Here is a 22,082-nt window from a genome sequence, read left to right on the forward strand (position 1 = left end):
GAGGTGGGTGTGGCGGGGGGATCCCCGCGGGGATAGATGCGCGGCCTTCCGAGCGGCTTCCACACTCTAGGTCCCTTAGGTTGGCTTTTCAGTATCTTTCTCTCCTCTTCCTCCTCGGGTGACAGTTTTTGCTCAACTTTTTTGGGCCGGCCACGCTTCAAAGGTGCAGTTGTCTCTGCTAAAACAGCATTAGGGTCAACCACTTTACGTGGCCTGCCCCGTCGTGGCTGCTTGTCTAGTACCCTCAGTATCTTAGGTTTCTTGGAGCCTGATCCTTTGGGCCTACCCCTTCCCCTATTAGGTGGTATGGGGCTGCCATTAGACAAGGCTTCATCGGACTCCTCTTCACTACCAGTGGCATCCATCGCCCCTTCTTCCGATGCCATTGCCCCTTCCCCCGAAGCCGTTGCCCCTTCCCCTTCTTCCGACATTGTTGCCCCTTCCCCTTCTTCTGAAGCCGTTGCCCCTTCCCCTTCTTCTGAAGCCGTTGCCCCTTCCCCTTCTTCCGAAGCCGTTGCCCCTTCCCCTTCTTCCGAAGCCGTTGCCCCTTCTTCCCACATTGTTGCCCCTTCTTCGTTCATCTGTTTTCTTGCAACCTGGCTCCTTCTTTCTTTCCTTCCAGCTCACTTCCTAGGAGGTCTTGTGAGCTACTTAGGGCTTCCCACTGTAAAGGTCATATCGAGAAGGTTACAATACAAAACAAAATGTTCTTTGTGCACGCACCCCTTCATAAAACTGGCCTACGTGGGCATGAGAAAGTGTAGCTAGCATGTCTAGGCTGGACAATAGAATGAGTCAAAATTCCCCCACGGATGAAACATGGCAAAAGAACGTTAGCTAAGCTGGAACACTAGCATATGAATGGAATTGAACATTCGCAGGGTCTCTTCTGACTGGAGTGACGCTTATAATTCCATTTATGTATCCCTTTTTATTTTACCACTACAATCTGTTCGTAGGATAACTTGTGTAGAAAGTAAACATCCGCACCTCGATGGTGCCAAGTGTGAGTATGTCTGTATAAGAAAGGAAGTAGTTCCATGAGTAATGTGTTGTGGTGGGCATTGCCAACAGCGAAGCAGGCGGCGTGACTTAGAACAATGTGAGTAGAACGGTCGGAAGGCGAGTTGGTGCCACGGTGCTCAATATAACTATTAGGAGCCGGGAAAATGCCCCAAAATAAGGCCTGTTTTTTCGTGATTACTTCAAAACTACGGCAGACAGCTGGGACATATTTGTGATATTATGAAACTGGGCTCCATGGCGGATGCAATGAACTAGTTTTTATCAGAAAAAGTATTGTTAAAAATGTAATGTGTCCAGCCTAACGTGTCTTGTAATATGCACATTGTTTACTAATTGCAGTTTCTTCATTTTGTGATAGGTGACGTTGCAATTATGTATATAGAAAGGTGCACAATAAACAAAATCTGATATGACAGTCTTCTCCTCCATAAGTAAACTAAAGTTGATGCATTGACGCGACACTGAAATCTAGCTAGCTAGTATCCTGATTCAGTGACTGTTTTGGTTACTAGTAGCTAGTTAGCCAACTTTACCAGATGTTCGAAGCAACATCACATTCATCTTCTACGACCGGGGTGAACTAGCTACCTAAGTAAATTTACTTTAAAGTAAGCTAGCAAACTACGTAGCATATCCAGCTAGGTAGCTAGCATTAGCTCGATCGCTTACGACAGCCCCAGATCTCAAGCAGGCTGAACTAGTTTAATGAAAATAGCACACGCCTCACCTTGGTACAATCCTTGCGTAGCTGGTGCTGTCTACACTTCTATTAGATATCGTTTGTCATGAAAGTCGCCAGATGTTTAATCGGCATTTGTTGTAATTTTTTAGCTAGCTAGCGATTTGAATTTCAACCGGACACAACGTTGTGGCGGGTGAAAGTTGATTTCCTATCGACTAAAGGGGAAGTGGAACAACGTTTTTCATTTCCGCTCCCTGAAATAAATAAGATGTTGTCTACGACCCCTGTTCTTTCCTTTGAGCAATTATTATAAAATAAAATAATATAAGAAGCAATAAAATAAAAAAGAAGCATAATAGCATCATATCTCAGAATGATTTCCTTTGAAAGCCTGGGAAAACGCTTGGGCTTCTTCTGAATGATCTGGACATGCTATACAACCCCAAAATATGTATTACCGCCACCAAGTGGACGACGTTGAAAAAAACAAGGTAAAAATAAAACCCATACATGATAGGGAAAACAAACTTAAAGCCACCCAAAATAAAACAATAAAAACCACATTGACAAAACCAAAAACCCCAAACACCCACTTCTTCTATCCTTCAAATCCCCATATCGCCCTTCTTCTGACTAGCCTAGTTTAATAAAGGTTAAATAATGTATTCATGTTTAATTCTCACCGAGAGGCTTGTGACAATACTCCATGCAACTCCTCTGCCAAGAAGTCTTTCAGTCCCAGGAAACATTCCGCCGCATCCACAATGATGTCTATTTTCCAGGACTTCCTCTCCACCTTGGCAGTGCCATTAATCACCATAGCTATAAAGGCCACCTTCTGTACCTTTAACATATCTGGGTTCTGCCGTTGAACAGCAACCCCTGCAGCCTTCAGTGAATGCCTATCCACCACCATGGACTATTCAGGAACAGCATTTGAACCCTCAACCCTTAAATGCCCTAACATCAGTCACCTCATTCTCTTTCACCCTCGTTGGGCATTCCAAATAGGTGGCGTATTGGTTACCACCCCAATTGCAACATGTCATATTTTCATCACTTTTTATTTTTTTATTTTACCTTTATTTAACTAGGCAAGTCAGTTAAGAACAAATTCTTATTTTCAATGACGGCCTAGGAACAGTGGGTTAACTGCCTGTTCAGGGGCAGAACGACAGATTTGTACCTTGTCAGCTCGGGGGTTTGAACTTGCAACCTTCCGGTTACTAGTCCAACGCTCTACCCTGCCGCCGCCACTTTAAAAACACATGATATGATCTTTTCCACAACTTGGACATCTCGGCTTCTCCCTTCTGTAAACACTTGAAACATGTCCAAAAGCTTTACAGTGATCACACTGCATTGGTCTTGGAACAAATGCTCTCTCTGTAGTTTGTATATCCCAAATGCACTTGAGTAGGGAGAGATTCCAAAAATAACACTTTTTCTTCATACACCCCACAATTCATCCGACAGGTATCAATCCCTCCAGGAATATTACTAATCTCTGCAACATCGACTTCCAGTGAAACGCCAGATATTACCCCCGTGAGGGGTGCCCTGTTCCGAAGAGACACACAGGACACATCAAACTCGGGTGAGACACATTCCTTCTAAAACTCAGAAGAACAAAGAATCCAAACAAGCTCACCTCCAGTGATCTTCACAGCCTTCACTTTACCCAGCACACTCTCCACCAGTTTTGACATCTCAAATGGATTCTTCAAAATTGGCAATCCAATCAGCTGCTAATTAAACAAAACATACTCCTACAAGATAAGAAGGGACATTCTCATCACTGTCTGCTTCTTTTCTCCGTTTTATATTCTTTTGGACAACATTCCAATTCTCCTTGATTCCCCCGCCATTATATTCACGCTCCACATCAGCGTCCACTTCCGCCGAGTTCTCTCCTCTCTTACTGATGATCTGTCCATGATGGAGAGTGAATGTTTTGTACAGTGCCAACAGCAGCCAACCCTGCTAGATCTATTGGTCTTTGGATCATGAAAATGTATATCTCATCAATTAATTAGTTATTAATTGCTAGATGTACCTGTGTTCTTGAGACTGTTAGCTTGAAACTGCAAACTTTTAGATAATAACATTAATTAAAAGATCAGTGAGAGTAGCAAACGGAGGGACAGAGACATAAACCTGTGGTGCTGGCGTGAAAAGAAAACACCCTATATGCATCGCACCAATAGGGTTAACCCACTTAGGAATTGTTAGCGAGGATCGCTACACTACCCCCTCGGAATGGGAAGGCTTGTCCCGTGCTTTGACCACCTCAGTGCCCTCACACGTCCGGCCGTGCGTTTCGATGGCCTCATGTCCACCATCCCATTTCTGACACCAGTGTAGCGAATGGAGGGAGTGGGTCGTGAACGGGTGTCACTGGCGTGAAAAGCAAGCCCCCTACGCATCACACCAATAGGGTTAACCCACTTGGTGGGAATTGTAAGGTGGCTCATTAGGGAGGAGGATCACTACAGTATAGCTGAGAACTTTTACAGCTTCTGTAGAAAATAATATGGCATAGATCTATAACTGTAGAAATAATGAAAATATACAGTATATCAAGTACTACTTTTGTTATTTTCGCACAACTTGATTTGCTACCCCTTTCTTTTCCCTACTTCTATATTTTATTCTCATGTCTCCATAGACAGGAAAAAGATTGATGTATGGAGATTAAGGGAGATAAGAGGTATGTGGTAACATATGAGTGATGGAAGCAGCCTGAATAAAAAATATATATACAAATTGTATGTGTGTTTGTGCGCATGACCCTGTACGTGCCTCTGTGTGGGATTTGGAGAGAAACAGGGAGAGAGCTTGAGAGACAATCCCAGACAGACTGTGTTGAACCCACTGCCCCCTAATACCCCTACCTGCTCCCTGCATGCTTTGCCATGGTTACGAGACAGGGCTCCCAATGCAGGCAGTTAATGTGTTTTTCAGCAGGGGTGAGCTGGGTACTAATGTGTCTCGGTCTGTCTCCTCAGCAAATGGCACAATCAATATCAACTGTCCCAGGATGCACCACCACTAGCAGAGGGCCAGGAAAACCACCAAGCTGCCTGCAAGGCTGAATAATGTAAGGTGACTGAAATATTCTGCTTTTATAAAATGTTATGCTTTTTTGAAATGAAACAAAATACCTTGCTCTCCTTAAAGATTTTAGAATTAGTTTGTGAGTTAGAGAAAATAAGAGTAATTAGAGACTAATTTTAATTTTATTCAATTCATTTGTGTACAATATATTAGCACAATTTATGGCACAAGAGATTTCTTTTTATGTAATTTATTTTTGTTTTCAGAAAAAATATTTTGATACGTACCGTCAGGTCCAAAATTATTGGCACACTTGATAAAGATGAGCAAAAAAGACTATAAAATAAATAATAAAAATACTGAGCTATTGTATGCTCAAAAACATTTGAAAATGATGTTGTCTTATTGTTCAGAGAAATACATTTGGTTTAACAAGTAATATATATATATTTTTAAAGATAGGGCTCAAAATTATTGTCATCCCTGTTTTCAATACCTCACCTTGCGAGGATAACGACACTGAGCCCTTTTCTAATATGTTTTATGAGATTGGAGAACACATCGGGAGGGATCTTAGACCATTCCTCCATTCAGAATCTTTCCAGATCCTTGATATCCTTTGTCTGTGTTTATGGACTGCCCTCTTCAATTCAAACCACTGCTTTTCAATGGGGTTCAAGTCAAGAGACTGAGATGGCCATTGCAAAATATTGGTTTTGTGGTCAATTAATCATTTATTTGTAGATTATGTGTTCTTGGGGTTAGTGTCTTGCTGGAAGAGCCACTTGCAGCCAAGTTTCAGCCTCCTGGCAGAGGCAACCAGAGCTGCGTGCGAATACCCATACTAACATACGTATACTGCACACTTAATGAGTATATACTACATAGTTAATTTTAGTATACTGTAAACGAACAGTATGCTTTCAGTTGAGCGTACTCTCTCTTCACTTGTCTACCGGTAGTTGATGCTGTTGCTATGCAACCTCTTGCTAGCTAGTTAGCATAACAAATGACTAGCTAAACATTTTCCAACTTTGGGTGTGTTCTTAAATTCAATCTGGAGTGCCAGAGTGCGCTTGTAAATTCAGAGCGTAGTCAGATTGTCTGTTTGTAAATTCAGAGCTTTCGCTCTCGGAGCGCACACTGGACACTCCAGCCTTTGGCTTTCTGATCTTCTGGCAGTCAAGCACCCAAGCTAGCGTTGGCTAGCTTGCTAGCTACTTCCAGACACAAATGAGACCACTCTGACTATTTTACTCGCCCTAGCAGAGCTGGTTAGGCAGTTTTTCAGAGTGTTGGGGACTGTAACTGTAAATGACGCTCTTTTGCTGAAGTTTACTGACACCAGCCATATTCAATGGGGGTTGAGCGCTCATAAATTCATTACACCCAGAGGAGAGTGCTCTGAAATCAGAGTACTGTAGATAGCCAGAGCGAATTTACGAAAAGACCCAAATGTCCATTGAGAATGCACAACGAATATACCATTTAGCTAAACTAAGAATGACGGGAATAATCTTGTCAATAAACGTTGGGTAGAGTCGGGGAACTCGGCTGAGAGTCAGACTCTGCAGACGTCAGTATTACTTATGGATTGAGCTCGGTCCAATAAACGGTGTGAACATTCCACCACTGACTTTTTTGATCCTGACCAGCCAGGAATAAATGTTTCTATCAAATCTTCCATTTATTCACCACATTCTGCTTTTCAAACAATTAAGTTTTACAATAATACCAAATAAAGACAAATTAAGTCATATTTGAGGTTTTATTGAGATGAAAAAACATCAACAAAAACAAAGTTTGACATTTCACTTTATTACATTAAACTTTCTAAATATTTGCTCTCTCTAAAAAAACTGAAATTCACATTACCCTCAAATGAACGTTGGGGAGGTTTCACAGACCTGTTTCTGATCACAGAGATAAATACATAGGTAAAACTTACAGTATGTATCTCTATAGTTCTAACTGCATCTTGAAGAACATTGTATTAATCCAAGCAACATAGCATAAGAACAGACCAAGTTGAAAACATGAAACTAACAAGCTTTGGTCACAGGAACATGAATTCATACAAATGATAGATTCTGTTGTGTACCTCAATTACTATTTTTATATTACATAATTTACAAAGTTGTAATGCAGTATGAACTGTTGATATCATGGTCCAGCACATAATTAATTAAATTAACAAATACCAGGCTAGATGAAGACATGTTTAACATACAATCTGAACATTTACACACATCACCCAGAGTCTGTGAAACCAAGCATCCACTTCAGATGAAAGCCAAGTGATAAAAAAACAAGTAAAAAGAGCTGACATAAAAAGTCTTAAAAAGAACTGTGAGGAGTGATGTTGAGTGAATTACAAGGATGATACTGGCAAACAAAACCATCACAATAGTCAATAACCATACATCTTCTAAGAGAAATCTTAAGGATGATGGATTGGAAGTTTACAGTTACCGTCTTGACTCCACAAGGTGAAGTATGCAATGAACCAAGTGAAAGAAAACAACTACGATTATGGTACCGTCCCAAATGGCACCATATTCCCCTTATAGTGCATTACTTTTGACCAGGGTCCATGGGGCTTTGGTCAAAAGTAGTGCACTTTATAGGTAAAAGGGTGCCATGATAGTGAAACTAACAACATCTATATCGAAACAAAGATAGCTGGGAGGGGGAAGTTGTTACATTCAAAGCTTTGGCAATTAAGGCAAATAAAATTAGAAGACATTAGCAATTCGAAAACTACAGAGCTTAATTAAGGAGAGATAAAAAACGAAAAACAAAATACTTACCTAATTCAATTGATTTAAACCATTTGAGCTTATTTGGACAAATCTGCACAGACCAATACAAGATTAACAAACCTCAATGAGAATATCATCAACTATAGGATGTGTATGGAATTAGAAACTGTATCAATGACAGTACCAGTAAAAAATCTAAATGGGATAAGTCTGAACAGACCAATACAAGATTAACAACGGTCAATGAAATGGTCTTCACATCATTCAAGCTATGGATGACCAAGGAAGTACAAAAAGTACTTGTTTTTTCCACATGGTTTCCACGAAGGCATCAAAGCATAAAAAATAACAGCAAGAGCAAACAGACACATAGGTTAGTTGAGAAAACAAGAAAGAGTTGGGTAAGAGATAATAAAATGTTTAAAAAAACATCTTACAAGATGCTATTGATACTCGTTCAGTCTGCTCCGCCCAGGTTCCTTTTACTTTACAACCTTTTTGATTGAGCCAGGTTTTCTGCCCCCCCTCTTAGGAACAACCACTTCTTTTTTCTTAATAGCTGCCACTACCTTACCAGGGTTACTAACCTTGCCATGACCATCGCGTGGTTTAATTTCCTCTTCTTCGTCATCTTCTACTAGAGAAAAGACTTCATCCTCATTTCTCTGTGTATCTTCATTTTCCTCCTCTGAATCATAAGCTGTATAATCAACGTTCACAGTCTTTCTCCTGCCTTTTTGCCTCTGGGCTTGGAAGGCAGCTTCATCGAACACATTTGCTTTACCGTTGGAGCAGCGGTAAAGCCTTACTGTGGAGAAACAGTGCAACCCTGTTTGGCTGAGGGTGAACTGTTGGACCTATCCGTCTCTGCTGCTCTCTTGGCTTTGAAGGAGCCTAAGGGGCGGCCACTCTTTCGCGGGGAATCATCTTTAGCGGGGGGCTTTGAGACTTTAGAAGTTGGAGGCGGGTTCTTCCGCAAGTGGGCACCTCTACCTGTTGATGCCTTGAGTGGACGGCCTCTTCTCCGTGGCTCGGCAGAGGTGGGTGTGGCGGGGGGATCCCCGCGGGGATAGATGCGCGGCCTTCCGAGCGGCTTCCACACTCTAGGTCCCTTAGGTTGGCTTTTCAGTATCTTTCTCTCCTCTTCCTCCTCGGGTGACAGTTTTTGCTCAACTTTTTGGGCCGGCCACGCTTCAAAGGTGCAGTTGTCTCTGCTAAAACAGCATTAGGGTCAACCACTTTACGTGGCCTGCCCCGTCGTGGCTGCTTGTCTAGTACCCTCAGTATCTTAGGTTTCTTGGAGCCTGATCCTTTGGGCCTACCCCTTCCCCTATTAGGTGGTATGGGGCTGCCATTAGACAAGGCTTCATCGGACTCCTCTTCACTACCAGTGGCATCCATCGCCCCTTCTTCCGATGCCATTGCCCCTTCCCCCCGGCCGTTGCCCCTTCCCCTTCTTCCGACATTGTTGCCCCTTCCCCTTCTTCTGAAGCCGTTGCCCCTTCCCCTTCTTCTGAAGCCGTTGCCCCTTCCCCTTCTTCCGAAGCCGTTGCCCCTTCCCCTTCTTCCGAAGCCGTTGCCCCTTCCCCTTCTTCCCACATTGTTGCCCCTTCTTCGTTCATCTGTTTTCTTGCAACCTGGCTCCTTCTTTCTTTCCTTCCAGCTCACTTCCTAGGAGGTCTTGTGAGCTACTTAGGGCTTCCCACTGTAAAGGTCATATCGAGAAGGTTACAATACAAAACAAAATGTTCTTTGTGCACGCACCCCTTCATAAAACTGGCCTACGTGGGCATGAGAAAGTGTAGCTAGCATGTCTAGGCTGGACAATAGAATGAGTCAAAATTCCCCCACGGATGAAACATGGCAAAAGAACGTTAGCTAAGCTGGAACACTAGCATATGAATGGAATTGAACATTCGCAGGGTCTCTTCTGACTGGAGTGACGCTTATAATTCCATTTATGTATCCCTTTTTATTTTACCACTACAATCTGTTCGTAGGATAACTTGTGTAGAAAGTAAACATCCGCACCTCGATGGTGCCAAGTGTGAGTATGTCTGTATAAGAAAGGAAGTAGTTCCATGAGTAATGTGTTGTGGTGGGCATTGCCAACAGCGAAGCAGGCGGCGTGACTTAGAACAATGTGAGTAGAACGGTCGGAAGGCGAGTTGGTGCCACGGTGCTCAATATAACTATTAGGAGCCGGGAAAATGCCCCAAAATAAGGCCTGTTTTTTCGTGATTACTTCAAAACTACGGCAGACAGCTGGGACATATTTGTGATATTATGAAACTGGGCTCCATGGCGGATGCAATGAACTAGTTTTTATCAGAAAAAGTATTGTTAAAAATGTAATGTGTCCAGCCTAACGTGTCTTGTAATATGCACATTGTTTACTAATTGCAGTTTCTTCATTTTGTGATAGGTGACGTTGCAATTATGTATATAGAAAGGTGCACAATAAACAAAATCTGATATGACAGTCTTCTCCTCCATAAGTAAACTAAAGTTGATGCATTGACGCGACACTGAAATCTAGCTAGCTAGTATCCTGATTCAGTGACTGTTTTGGTTACTAGTAGCTAGTTAGCCAACTTTACCAGATGTTCGAAGCAACATCACATTCATCTTCTACGACCGGGGTGAACTAGCTACCTAAGTAAATTTACTTTAAAGTAAGCTAGCAAACTACGTAGCATATCCAGCTAGGTAGCTAGCATTAGCTCGATCGCTTACGACAGCCCCAGATCTCAAGCAGGCTGAACTAGTTTAATGAAAATAGCACACGCCTCACCTTGGTACAATCCTTGCGTAGCTGGTGCTGTCTACACTTCTATTAGATATCGTTTGTCATGAAAGTCGCCAGATGTTTAATCGGCATTTGTTGTAATTTTTTAGCTAGCTAGCGATTTGAATTTCAACCGGACACAACGTTGTGGCGGGTGAAAGTTGATTTCCTATCGACTAAAGGGGAAGTGGAACAACGTTTTTCATTTCCGCTCCCTGAAATAAATAAGATGTTGTCTACGACCCCTGTTCTTTCCTTGAGCAATTATTATAAAATAAAATAATATAAGAAGCAATAAAATAAAAAAGAAGCATAATAGCATCATATCTCAGAATGATTTCCTTTGAAAGCCTGGGAAAACGCTTGGGCTTCTTCTGAATGATCTGGACATGCTATACAACCCCAAAATATGTATTACCGCCACCAAGTGGACGACGTTGAAAAAAACAAGGTAAAAATAAAACCCATACATGATAGGAAAACAAACTTAAAGCCACCCAAAATAAAACAATAAAAACCACATTGACAAAACCAAAAACCCCAAACACCCACTTCTTCTATCCTTCAAATCCCCATATCGCCCTTCTTCTGACTAGCCTAGTTTAATAAAGGTTAAATAATGTATTCATGTTTAATTCTCACCGAGAGGCTTGTGACAATACTCCATGCAACTCCTCTGCCAAGAAGTCTTTCAGTCCCAGGAAACATTCCGCCGCATCCACAATGATGTCTATTTTCCAGGACTTCCTCTCCACCTTGGCAGTGCCATTAATCACCATAGCTATAAAGGCCACCTTCTGTACCTTTAACATATCTGGGTTCTGCCGTTGAACAGCAACCCCTGCAGCCTTCAGTGAATGCCTATCCACCACCATGGACTATTCAGGAACAGCATTTGAACCCTCAACCCTTAAATGCCCTAACATCAGTCACCTCATTCTCTTTCACCCTCGTTGGGCATTCCAAATAGGTACAAATGCGTAGTTTGGTTACCACCCCAATTGCAACATGTCATATTTTCATCACTTTTTATTTTACCTTTATTTAACTAGGCAAGTCAGTTAAGAACAAATTCTTATTTTCAATGAAGGCCTAGGAACAGTGGGTTAACTGCCTGTTCAGGGGCAGAACGACAGATTTGTACCTTGTCAGCTCGGGGTTTGAACTTGCAACCTTCCGGTTACTAGTCCAACGCTCTAACCACTAGGCTACCCTGCCGCCGCCACTTTAAGAACACATGATATGATCTTTTCCACAACTTGGACATCTCGGCTTCTCCCTTCTGTAAACACTTGAAACATGTCCAAAAGCTTTACAGTGATCACACTGCATTGGTCTTGGAACAAATGCTCTCTCTGTAGTTTGTATATCCCAAATGCACTTGAGTAGGGAGAGATTCCAAAAATAACACTTTTTCTTCATACACCCCACAATTCATCCGACAGGTATCAATCCCTCCAGGAATATTACTAATCTCTGCAACATCGACTTCCAGTGAAACGCCAGATATTACCCCCGTGAGGGGTGCCCTGTTCCGAAGAGACACACAGGACACATCAAACTCGGGTGAGATTACATTCCTTCTAAAACTCAGAAGAACAAAGAATCCAAACAAGCTCACCTCCAGTGATCTTCACAGCCTTCACTTTACCCAGCACTCTCTCCACCAGTTTTGACATCTCAAATAGATTCTTCAAAATTGGCAATCCAATCAGCTGCTAATTAAACAAAACGTACTCCTACAAGATAAGAAGGGACATTCTCATCACTGTCTGCTTCTTTTCTCCGTTTTATATTCTTTTGGACAACATTCCAATTCTCCTTGATTCCCCCGCCATTATATTCACGCTCCACATCAGCGTCCACTTCCGCCGAGTTCTCTCCTCTCTTACTGATGATCTGTCCATGATGGAGAGTGAATGTTTTGTACAGTGCCAACAGCAGCCAACCCTGCTAGATCTATTGGTCTTTGGATCATGAAAATGTATATCTCATCAATTAATTAGTTATTAATTGCTAGATGTACCTGTGTTCTTGAGACTGTTAGCTTGAAACTGCAAACTTTTAGATAATAACATTAATTAAAAGATCAGTGAGAGTAGCAAACGGAGGGACAGAGACATAAACCTGTGGTGCTGGCGTGAAAAGAAAACACCCTATATGCATCGCACCAATAGGGTTAACCCACTTAGGAATTGTTAGCGAGGATCGCTACACTACCCCTCGGAATGGGAAGGCTTGTCCCGTGCTTTGACCACCTCAGTGCCCTCACACGTCCGGCCGTGCGTTTCGATGGCCTCATGTCCACCATCCCATTTCTGACACCAATGTAGCGAATGGAGGGAGTGGGTCGTGAACGGGTGTCACTGGCGTGAAAAGCAAGCCCCTACGCATCACACCAATAGGGTTAACCCACTTGGTGGGAATTGTAAGGTGGCTCATTAGGGAGGAGGATCACTACAGTATAGCTGAGAACTTTTACAGCTTCTGTAGAAAATAATATGGCATAGATCTATAACTGTAGAAATAATGAAAATATACAGTATATCAAGTACTACTTTTGTTATTTTCGCACAACTTGATTTGCTACCCCTTTCTTTTCCCTACTTCTATATTTTATTCTCATGTCTCCATAGACAGGAAAAAGATTGATGTATGGAGATTAAGGGAGATAAGAGGTATGTGGTAACATATGAGTGATGGAAGCAGCCTGAATAAAAAATATATATACAAATTGTATGTGTGTTTGTGCGCATGACCCTGTACGTGCCTCTGTGTGGGATTTGGAGAGAAACAGGGAGAGAGCTTGAGAGACAATCCCAGACAGACTGTGTTGAACCCACTGCCCCCTAATACCCCTACCTGCTCCCTGCATGCTTTGCCATGGTTACGAGACAGGGCTCCCAATGCAGGCAGTTAATGTGTTTTTCAGCAGGGGTGAGCTGGGTACTAATGTGTCTCGGTCTGTCTCCTCAGCAAATGGCACAATCAATATCAACTGTCCCAGGATGCACCACCACTAGCAGAGGGCCAGGAAAACCACCAAGCTGCCTGCAAGGCTGAATAATGTAAGGTGACTGAAATATTCTGCTTTTATAAAATGTTATGCTTTTTTGAAATGAAACAAAATACCTTGCTCTCCTTAAAGATTTTAGAATTAGTTTGTGAGTTAGAGAAAATAAGAGTAATTAGAGACTAATTTTAATTTTATTCAATTCATTTGTGTACAATATATTAGCACAATTTATGGCACAAGAGATTTCTTTTTATGTAATTTATTTTTGTTTTCAGAAAAAATATTTTGATACGTACCGTCAGGTCCAAAATTATTGGCACACTTGATAAAGATGAGCAAAAAAAGACTATAAAATAAATAATAAAAATACTGAGCTATTGTATGCTCAAAAACATTTGAAAATGATGTTGTCTTATTATTCAGAGAAATACATTTGGTTTAACAAGTAATATATATATATTTTTAAAGATAGGGCTCAAAATTATTGTCATCCCTGTTTTCAATACCTCACCTTGCGAGGATAACGACACTGAGCCCTTTTCTAATATGTTTTATGAGATTGGAGAACACATCGGGAGGGATCTTAGACCATTCCTCCATTCAGAATCTTTCCAGATCCTTGATATCCTTTGTCTGTGTTTATGGACTGCCCTCTTCAATTCAAACCACTGCTTTTCAATGGGGTTCAAGTCAAGAGACTGAGATGGCCATTGCAAAATATTGGTTTTGTGGTCAATTAATCATTTATTTGTAGATTATGTGTTCTTGGGGTTAGTGTCTTGCTGGAAGAGCCACTTGCAGCCAAGTTTCAGCCTCCTGGCAGAGGCAACCAGAGCTGCGTGCGAATACCCATACTAACATACGTATACTGCACACTTAATGAGTATATACTACATAGTTAATTTTAGTATACTGTAAACGAACAGTATGCTTTCAGTTGAGCGTACTCTCTCTTCACTTGTCTACCGGTAGTTGATGCTGTTGCTATGCAACCTCTTGCTAGCTAGTTAGCATAACAAATGACTAGCTAAACATTTTCCAACTTTGGGTGTGTTCTTAAATTCAATCTGGAGTGCCAGAGTGCGCTTGTAAATTCAGAGCGTAGTCAGATTGTCTGTTTGTAAATTCAGAGCTTTCGCTCTCGGAGCGCACACTGGACACTCCAGCCTTTGGCTTTCTGATCTTCTGGCAGTCAAGCACCCAAGCTAGCGTTGGCTAGCTTGCTAGCTACTTCCAGACACAAATGAGACCACTCTGACTATTTTACTCGCCCTAGCAGAGCTGGTTAGGCAGTTTTTCAGAGTGTTGGGGACTGTAACTGTAAATGACGCTCTTTTGCTGAAGTTTACTGACACCAGCCATATTCAATGGGGGGTTGAGCGCTCATAAATTCATTACACCCAGAGGAGAGTGCTCTGAAATCAGAGTACTGTAGATAGCCAGAGCGAATTTACGAAAAGACCCAAATGTCCATTGAGAATGCACAACGAATATACCATTTAGCTAAACTAAGAATGACGGGAATAATCTTGTCAATAAACGTTGGGTAGAGTCGGGGAACTCGGCTGAGAGTCAGACTCTGCAGACGTCAGTATTACTTATGGATTGAGCTCGGTCCAATAAACGGTGTGAACATTCCACCACTGACTTTTTGATCCTGACCAGCCAGGAATAAATGTTTCTATCAAATCTTCCATTTATTCACCACATTCTGCTTTTCAAACAATTAAGTTTTACAATAATACCAAATAAAGACAAATTAAGTCATATTTGAGGTTTTATTGAGATGAAAAAACATCAACAAAAACAAAGTTTGACATTTCACTTTATTACATTAAACTTTCTAAATATTTGCTCTCTCTAAAAAAACTGAAATTCACATTACCCTCAAATGAACGTTGGGGAGGTTTCACAGACCTGTTTCTGATCACAGAGATAAATACATAGGTAAAACTTACAGTATGTATCTCTATAGTTCTAACTGCATCTTGAAGAACATTGTATTAATCCAAGCAACATAGCATAAGAACAGACCAAGTTGAAAACATGAAACTAACAAGCTTTGGTCACAGGAACATGAATTCATACAAATGATAGATTCTGTTGTGTACCTCAATTACTATTTTTATATTACATAATTTACAAAGTTGTAATGCAGTATGAACTGTTGATATCATGGTCCAGCACATAATTAATTAAATTAACAAATACCAGGCTAGATGAAGACATGTTTAACATACAATCTGAACATTTACACACATCACCCAGAGTCTGTGAAACCAAGCATCCACTTCAGATGAAAGCCAAGTGATAAAAAACAAGTAAAAAGAGCTGACATAAAAAGTCTTAAAAAGAACTGTGAGGAGTGATGTTGAGTGAATTACAAGGATGATACTGGCAAACAAAACCATCACAATAGTCAATAACCATACATCTTCTAAGAGAAATCTTAAGGATGATGGATTGGAAGTTTACAGTTACCGTCTTGACTCCACAAGGTGAAGTATGCAATGAACCAAGTGAAAGAAAACAACTACGATTATGGTACCGTCCCAAACGGCACCATATTCCCCTTATAGTGCATTACTTTTGACCAGGGTCCATGGGGCTTTGGTCAAAAGTAGTGCACTTTATAGGTAAAAGGGTGCCATGATAGGGATACTAACAACATCTGTATCGAAACAAAGATAGCTGGGAAGGGGAAGTTGTTACATTCAAAGCTTTGGCAATTAAGGCAAATACAATTAGAAGACATTAGCAATTCGAAAACTACAGAGCTTAATTAAGGAGAGATAAAAAACGAAAAACAAAATACTTACCTAATTCAATTAATTTAGACCATTTGAGCTTATTTGGACAAATCTGCACAGACCAATACAAGATTAACAAACCTCAATGAGAATATCATCAACTATAGGATGTGTATGGAATTAGAAACTGTATCAATGACAGTACCAGTAAAAAATCTAAATGGGATAAGTCTGAACAGACCAATACAAGATTAACAACGGTCAATGAAATGGTCTTCACATCATTCAAGCTATGGATGACCAAGGAAGTACAAAAAGTACTTGTTTTTTCCACATGGTTTCCACGAAGGCATCAAAGCATAAAAAATAACAGCAAGAGCAAACAGACACATAGGTTAGTTGAGAAAACAAGAAAGAGTTGGGTAAGAGATAATAAAATGTTTAAAAAACATCTTACAAGATGCTCTTGATACTCGTTCAGTCTGCTCCGCCCAGGTTCCTTTTACTTTACAACCTTTTTGATTGAGCCAGGTTTTCTGCCCCCCCTCTCAGGAACAACCCCTTCTTTTTTCTTAATAGCTGCCACTACCTTACCAGGGTTACTAACCTTGCCATGACCATCGCGTGGTTTAATTTCCTCTTCTTCGTCATCTTCTACTAGAGAAAAGACTTCATCCTCATTTCTCTGTGTATCTTCATTTTCCTCCTCTGAATCATAAGCTGTATAATCAACGTTCACAGTCTTTCTCCTGCCTTTTTGCCTCTGGGCTTGGAAGGCAGCTTCATCGAACACATTTGCTTTACCGTTGGAGCAGCGGTAAAGCCTTACTATTGGAGAAACAGTGCAACCCTGTTTGGCTGAGGGTGAACTGTTGGACCTATCCGTCTCTGCTGCTCTCTTGGCTTTGAAGGAGCCTAAGGGGCGGCCACTCTTTCGCGGGGAATCATCTTTAGCGGGGGGCTTTGAGACTTTAGAAGTTGGAGGCGGGTTCTTCCGTAAGTGGGCACCTCTACCTGTTGATGCCTTGAGTGGACGGCCTCTTCTCCGTGGCTCGGCAGAGGTGGGTGTGGCGGGGGGATCCCCGCGGGGATAGATGCGCGGCCTTCCGAGCGGCTTCCACACTCTAGGTCCCTTAGGTTGGCTTTTCAGTATCTTTCTCTCCTCTTCCTCCTCGGGTGACAGTTTTTGCTCAACTTTTTTGGGCCGGCCACGCTTCAAAGGTGCAGTTGTCTCTGCTAAAACAGCATTAGGGTCAACCACTTTACGTGGCCTGCCCCGTCGTGGCTGCTTGTCTAGTACCCTCAGTATCTTAGGTTTCTTGGAGCCTGATCCTTTGGGCCTACCCCTTCCCCTATTAGGTGGTATGGGGCTGCCATTAGACAAGGCTTCATCGGACTCCTCTTCACTACCAGTGGCATCCATCGCCCCTTCTTCCGATGCCATTGCCCCTTCCCCCGAAGCCCCTTCCCCTTCTTCCGACGCCGTTGCCCCTTCCCCTTCTTCCGACATTGTTGCCCCTTCCCCTTCTTCTGAAGCCGTTGCCCCTTCCCCTTCTTCTGAAGCCGTTGCCCCTTCCCCTTCTTCTGAAGCCGTTGCCCCTTCCCCTTCTTCCGAAGCCGTTGCCCCTTCCCCTTCTTCCGACATTGTTGCTCCTTCTTTCTTTCCTTCCAGCTCACTTCCTAGGAGGTCTTGTGAGCTACTTAGGGCTTCCCACTGTAAAGGTCATATCGAGAAGGTTACAATACAAAACAAAATGTTCTTTGTGCACGCACCCCTTCATAAAACTGGCCTACGTGGGCATGAGAAAGTGTAGCTAGCATGTCTAGGCTGGACAATAGAATGAGTCAAAATTCCCCCACGGATGAAACATGGCAAAAGAACGTTAGCTAAGCTGGAACACTAGCATATGAATGGAATTGAACATTCGCAGGGTCTCTTCTGACTGGAGTGACGCTTATAATTCCATTTATGTATCCCTTTTTATTTTACCACTACAATCTGTTCGTAGGATAACTTGTGTAGAAAGTAAACATCCGCACCTCGATGGTGCCAAGTGTGAGTATGTCTGTATAAGAAAGGAAGTAGTTCCATGAGTAATGTGTTGTGGTGGGCATTGCCAACAGCGAAGCAGGCGGCGTGACTTAGAACAATGTGAGTAGAACGGTCGGAAGGCGAGTTGGTGCCACGGTGCTCAATATAACTATTAGGAGCCGGGAAAATGCCCCAAAATAAGGCCTGTTTTTTCGTGATTACTTCAAAACTACGGCAGACAGCTGGGACATATTTGTGATATTATGAAACTGGGCTCCATGGCGGATGCAATGAACTAGTTTTTATCAGAAAAAGTATTGTTAAAAATGTAATGTGTCCAGCCTAACGTGTCTTGTAATATGCACATTGTTTACTAATTGCAGTTTCTTCATTTTGTGATAGGTGACGTTGCAATTATGTATATAGAAAGGTGCACAATAAACAAAATCTGATATGACAGTCTTCTCCTCCATAAGTAAACTAAAGTTGATGCATTGACGCGACACTGAAATCTAGCTAGCTAGTATCCTGATTCAGTGACTGTTTTGGTTACTAGTAGCTAGTTAGCCAACTTTACCAGATGTTCGAAGCAACATCACATTCATCTTCTACGACCGGGGTGAACTAGCTACCTAAGTAAATTTACTTTAAAGTAAGCTAGCAAACTACGTAGCATATCCAGCTAGGTAGCTAGCATTAGCTCGATCGCTTACGACAGCCCCAGATCTCAAGCAGGCTGAACTAGTTTAATGAAAATAGCACACGCCTCACCTTGGTACAATCCTTGCGTAGCTGGTGCTGTCTACACTTCTATTAGATATCGTTTGTCATGAAAGTCGCCAGATGTTTAATCGGCATTTGTTGTAATTTTTTAGCTAGCTAGCGATTTGAATTTCAACCGGACACAACGTTGTGGCGGGTGAAAGTTGATTTCCTATCGACTAAAGGGGAAGTGGAACAACGTTTTTCATTTCCGCTCCCTGAAATAAATAAGATGTTGTCTACGACCCCTGTTCTTTCCTTGAGCAATTATTATAAAATAAAATAATATAAGAAGCAATAAAATAAAAAAGAAGCATAATAGCATCATATCTCAGAATGATTTCCTTTGAAAGCCTGGGAAAACGCTTGGGCTTCTTCTGAATGATCTGGACATGCTATACAACCCCAAAATATGTATTACCGCCACCAAGTGGACGACGTTGAAAAAAACAAGGTAAAAATAAAACCCATACATGATAGGGAAAACAAACTTAAAGCCACCCAAAATAAAACAATAAAAACCACATTGACAAAACCAAAAACCCCAAACACCCACTTCTTCTATCCTTCAAATCCCCATATCGCCCTTCTTCTGACTAGCCTAGTTTAATAAAGGTTAAATAATGTATTCATGTTTAATTCTCACCGAGAGGCTTGTGACAATACTCCATGCAACTCCTCTGCCAAGAAGTCTTTCAGTCCCAGGAAACATTCCGCCGCATCCACAATGATGTCTATTTTCCAGGACTTCCTCTCCACCTTGGCAGTGCCATTAATCACCATAGCTATAAAGGCCACCTTCTGTACCTTTAACATATCTGGGTTCTGCCGTTGAACAGCAACCCCTGCAGCCTTCAGTGAATGCCTATCCACCACCATGGACTATTCAGGAACAGCATTTGAACCCTCAACCCTTAAATGCCCTAACATCAGTCACCTCATTCTCTTTCACCCTCGTTGGGCATTCCAAATAGGTGGCGTATTGGTTACCACCCCAATTGCAACATGTCATATTTTCATCACTTTTTATTTTACCTTTATTTAACTAGGCAAGTCAGTTAAGAACAAATTCTTATTTTCAATGAAGGCCTAGGAACAGTGGGTTAACTGCCTGTTCAGGGGCAGAACGACAGATTTGTACCTTGTCAGCTCGGGGTTTGAACTTGCAACCTTCCGGTTACTAGTCCAACGCTCTAACCACTAGGCTACCCTGCCGCCGCCACTTTAAGAACACATGATATGATCTTTTCCACAACTTGGACATCTCGGCTTCTCCCTTCTGTAAACACTTGAAACATGTCCAAAAGCTTTACAGTGATCACACTGCATTGGTCTTGGAACAAATGCTCTCTCTGTAGTTTGTATATCCCAAATGCACTTGAGTAGGGAGAGATTCCAAAAATAACACTTTTTCTTCATACACCCCACAATTCATCCGACAGGTATCAATCCCTCCAGGAATATTACTAATCTCTGCAACATCGACTTCCAGTGAAACGCCAGATATTACCCCCGTGAGGGGTGCCCTGTTCCGAAGAGACACACAGGACACATCAAACTCGGGTGAGATTACATTCCTTCTAAAACTCAGAAGAACAAAGAATCCAAACAAGCTCACCTCCAGTGATCTTCACAGCCTTCACTTTACCCAGCACTCTCTCCACCAGTTTTGACATCTCAAATAGATTCTTCAAAATTGGCAATCCAATCAGCTGCTAATTAAACAAAACGTACTCCTACAAGATAAGAAGGGACATTCTCATCACTGTCTGCTTCTTTTCTCCGTTTTATATTCTTTTGGACAACATTCCAATTCTCCTTGATTCCCCCGCCATTATATTCACGCTCCACATCAGCGTCCACTTCCGCCGAGTTCTCTCCTCTCTTACTGATGATCTGTCCATGATGGAGAGTGAATGTTTTGTACAGTGCCAACAGCAGCCAACCCTGCTAGATCTATTGGTCTTTGGATCATGAAAATGTATATCTCATCAATTAATTAGTTATTAATTGCTAGATGTACCTGTGTTCTTGAGACTGTTAGCTTGAAACTGCAAACTTTTAGATAATAACATTAATTAAAAGATCAGTGAGAGTAGCAAACGGAGGGACAGAGACATAAACCTGTGGTGCTGGCGTGAAAAGAAAACACCCTATATGCATCGCACCAATAGGGTTAACCCACTTAGGAATTGTTAGCGAGGATCGCTACACTACCCCCTCGGAATGGGAAGGCTTGTCCCGTGCTTTGACCACCTCAGTGCCCTCACACGTCCGGCCGTGCGTTTCGATGGCCTCATGTCCACCATCCCATTTCTGACACCAATGTAGCGAATGGAGGGAGTGGGTCGTGAACGGGTGTCACTGGCGTGAAAAGCAAGCCCCCTACGCATCACACCAATAGGGTTAACCCACTTGGTGGGAATTGTAAGGTGGCTCATTAGGGAGGAGGATCACTACAGTATAGCTGAGAACTTTTACAGCTTCTGTAGAAAATAATATGGCATAGATCTATAACTGTAGAAATAATGAAAATATACAGTATATCAAGTACTACTTTTGTTATTTTCGCACAACTTGATTTGCTACCCCTTTCTTTTCCCTACTTCTATATTTTATTCTCATGTCTCCATAGACAGGAAAAAGATTGATGTATGGAGATTAAGGGAGATAAGAGGTATGTGGTAACATATGAGTGATGGAAGCAGCCTGAATAAAAAATATATATACAAATTGTATGTGTGTTTGTGCGCATGACCCTGTACGTGCCTCTGTGTGGGATTTGGAGAGAAACAGGGAGAGAGCTTGAGAGACAATCCCAGACAGACTGTGTTGAACCCACTGCCCCCTAATACCCCTACCTGCTCCCTGCATGCTTTGCCATGGTTACGAGACAGGGCTCCCAATGCAGGCAGTTAATGTGTTTTTCAGCAGGGGTGAGCTGGGTACTAATGTGTCTCGGTCTGTCTCCTCAGCAAATGGCACAATCAATATCAACTGTCCCAGGATGCACCACCACTAGCAGAGGGCCAGGAAAACCACCAAGCTGCCTGCAAGGCTGAATAATGTAAGGTGACTGAAATATTCTGCTTTTATAAAATGTTATGCTTTTTTGAAATGAAACAAAATACCTTGCTCTCCTTAAAGATTTTAGAATTAGTTTGTGAGTTAGAGAAAATAAGAGTAATTAGAGACTAATTTTAATTT

At 41.9% G+C, this 22,082-nt stretch overlaps 1 protein-coding gene and 2 long non-coding RNA genes across 7 annotated transcripts in view; 1 reads left to right on the top strand and 2 right to left on the bottom strand.

Annotated features, from left to right (window-relative positions):
• The first annotated feature begins 3,018 nt into the window (after positions 1–3,018).
• Positions 3,019–22,082, top strand: part of LOC115125870 (uncharacterized) — a 46,974-nt gene continuing 27,910 nt past the window's right edge. For 3 of the 5 annotated variants that reach the window (XR_010463807.1, XR_010463808.1, XR_010463806.1), the window contains exons 1-6: positions 3,020–3,305; positions 4,717–4,808; positions 11,761–11,881; positions 13,292–13,383; positions 20,318–20,438; positions 21,851–21,942. This is a non-coding gene — a long non-coding RNA (uncharacterized LOC115125870). Of the gene's footprint in view, positions 3,306–4,716; positions 4,809–11,760; positions 11,882–13,291; positions 13,389–20,317; positions 20,439–21,850; positions 21,943–22,082 lie in introns of all 5 variants that reach the window. The other 2 variants (XR_010463809.1, XR_010463810.1) reach the window with 2 other exon arrangements.
• Positions 6,520–10,603, bottom strand: LOC115115818 (uncharacterized). The gene is made up of 2 exons (XR_003861451.2): positions 10,322–10,603; positions 6,520–9,232 (listed from the first exon to the last, which is right to left on the bottom strand). It is a non-coding gene; the product is annotated as an uncharacterized LOC115115818 (long non-coding RNA).
• LOC135571432 (high mobility group protein hmg-12-like) lies at positions 15,096–19,061 on the bottom strand. The gene is made up of 2 exons (XM_065017679.1): positions 18,885–19,061; positions 15,096–17,795 (listed from the first exon to the last, which is right to left on the bottom strand). Exon 2 carries the CDS (start codon positions 17,724–17,726, stop codon positions 16,584–16,586), a length of 1,143 nt encoding a protein of 380 aa, XP_064873751.1. The 5' UTR covers positions 17,727–17,795; positions 18,885–19,061; the 3' UTR covers positions 15,096–16,583.

This window comes from Oncorhynchus nerka, linkage group LG4 (genome assembly GCF_034236695.1).
Source record: "Oncorhynchus nerka isolate Pitt River linkage group LG4, Oner_Uvic_2.0, whole genome shotgun sequence".
Lineage (NCBI taxonomy): Eukaryota > Metazoa > Chordata > Actinopteri > Salmoniformes > Salmonidae > Oncorhynchus > Oncorhynchus nerka.

Excerpts from the sequence above, each read along its gene's own strand:
- LOC135571432 (XM_065017679.1), bottom strand. The coding sequence starts at position 17,726 with ATGTCGGAAGAAGGGGAAGGGGCAACGGCTTCGGAAGAAGGGGAAGGG.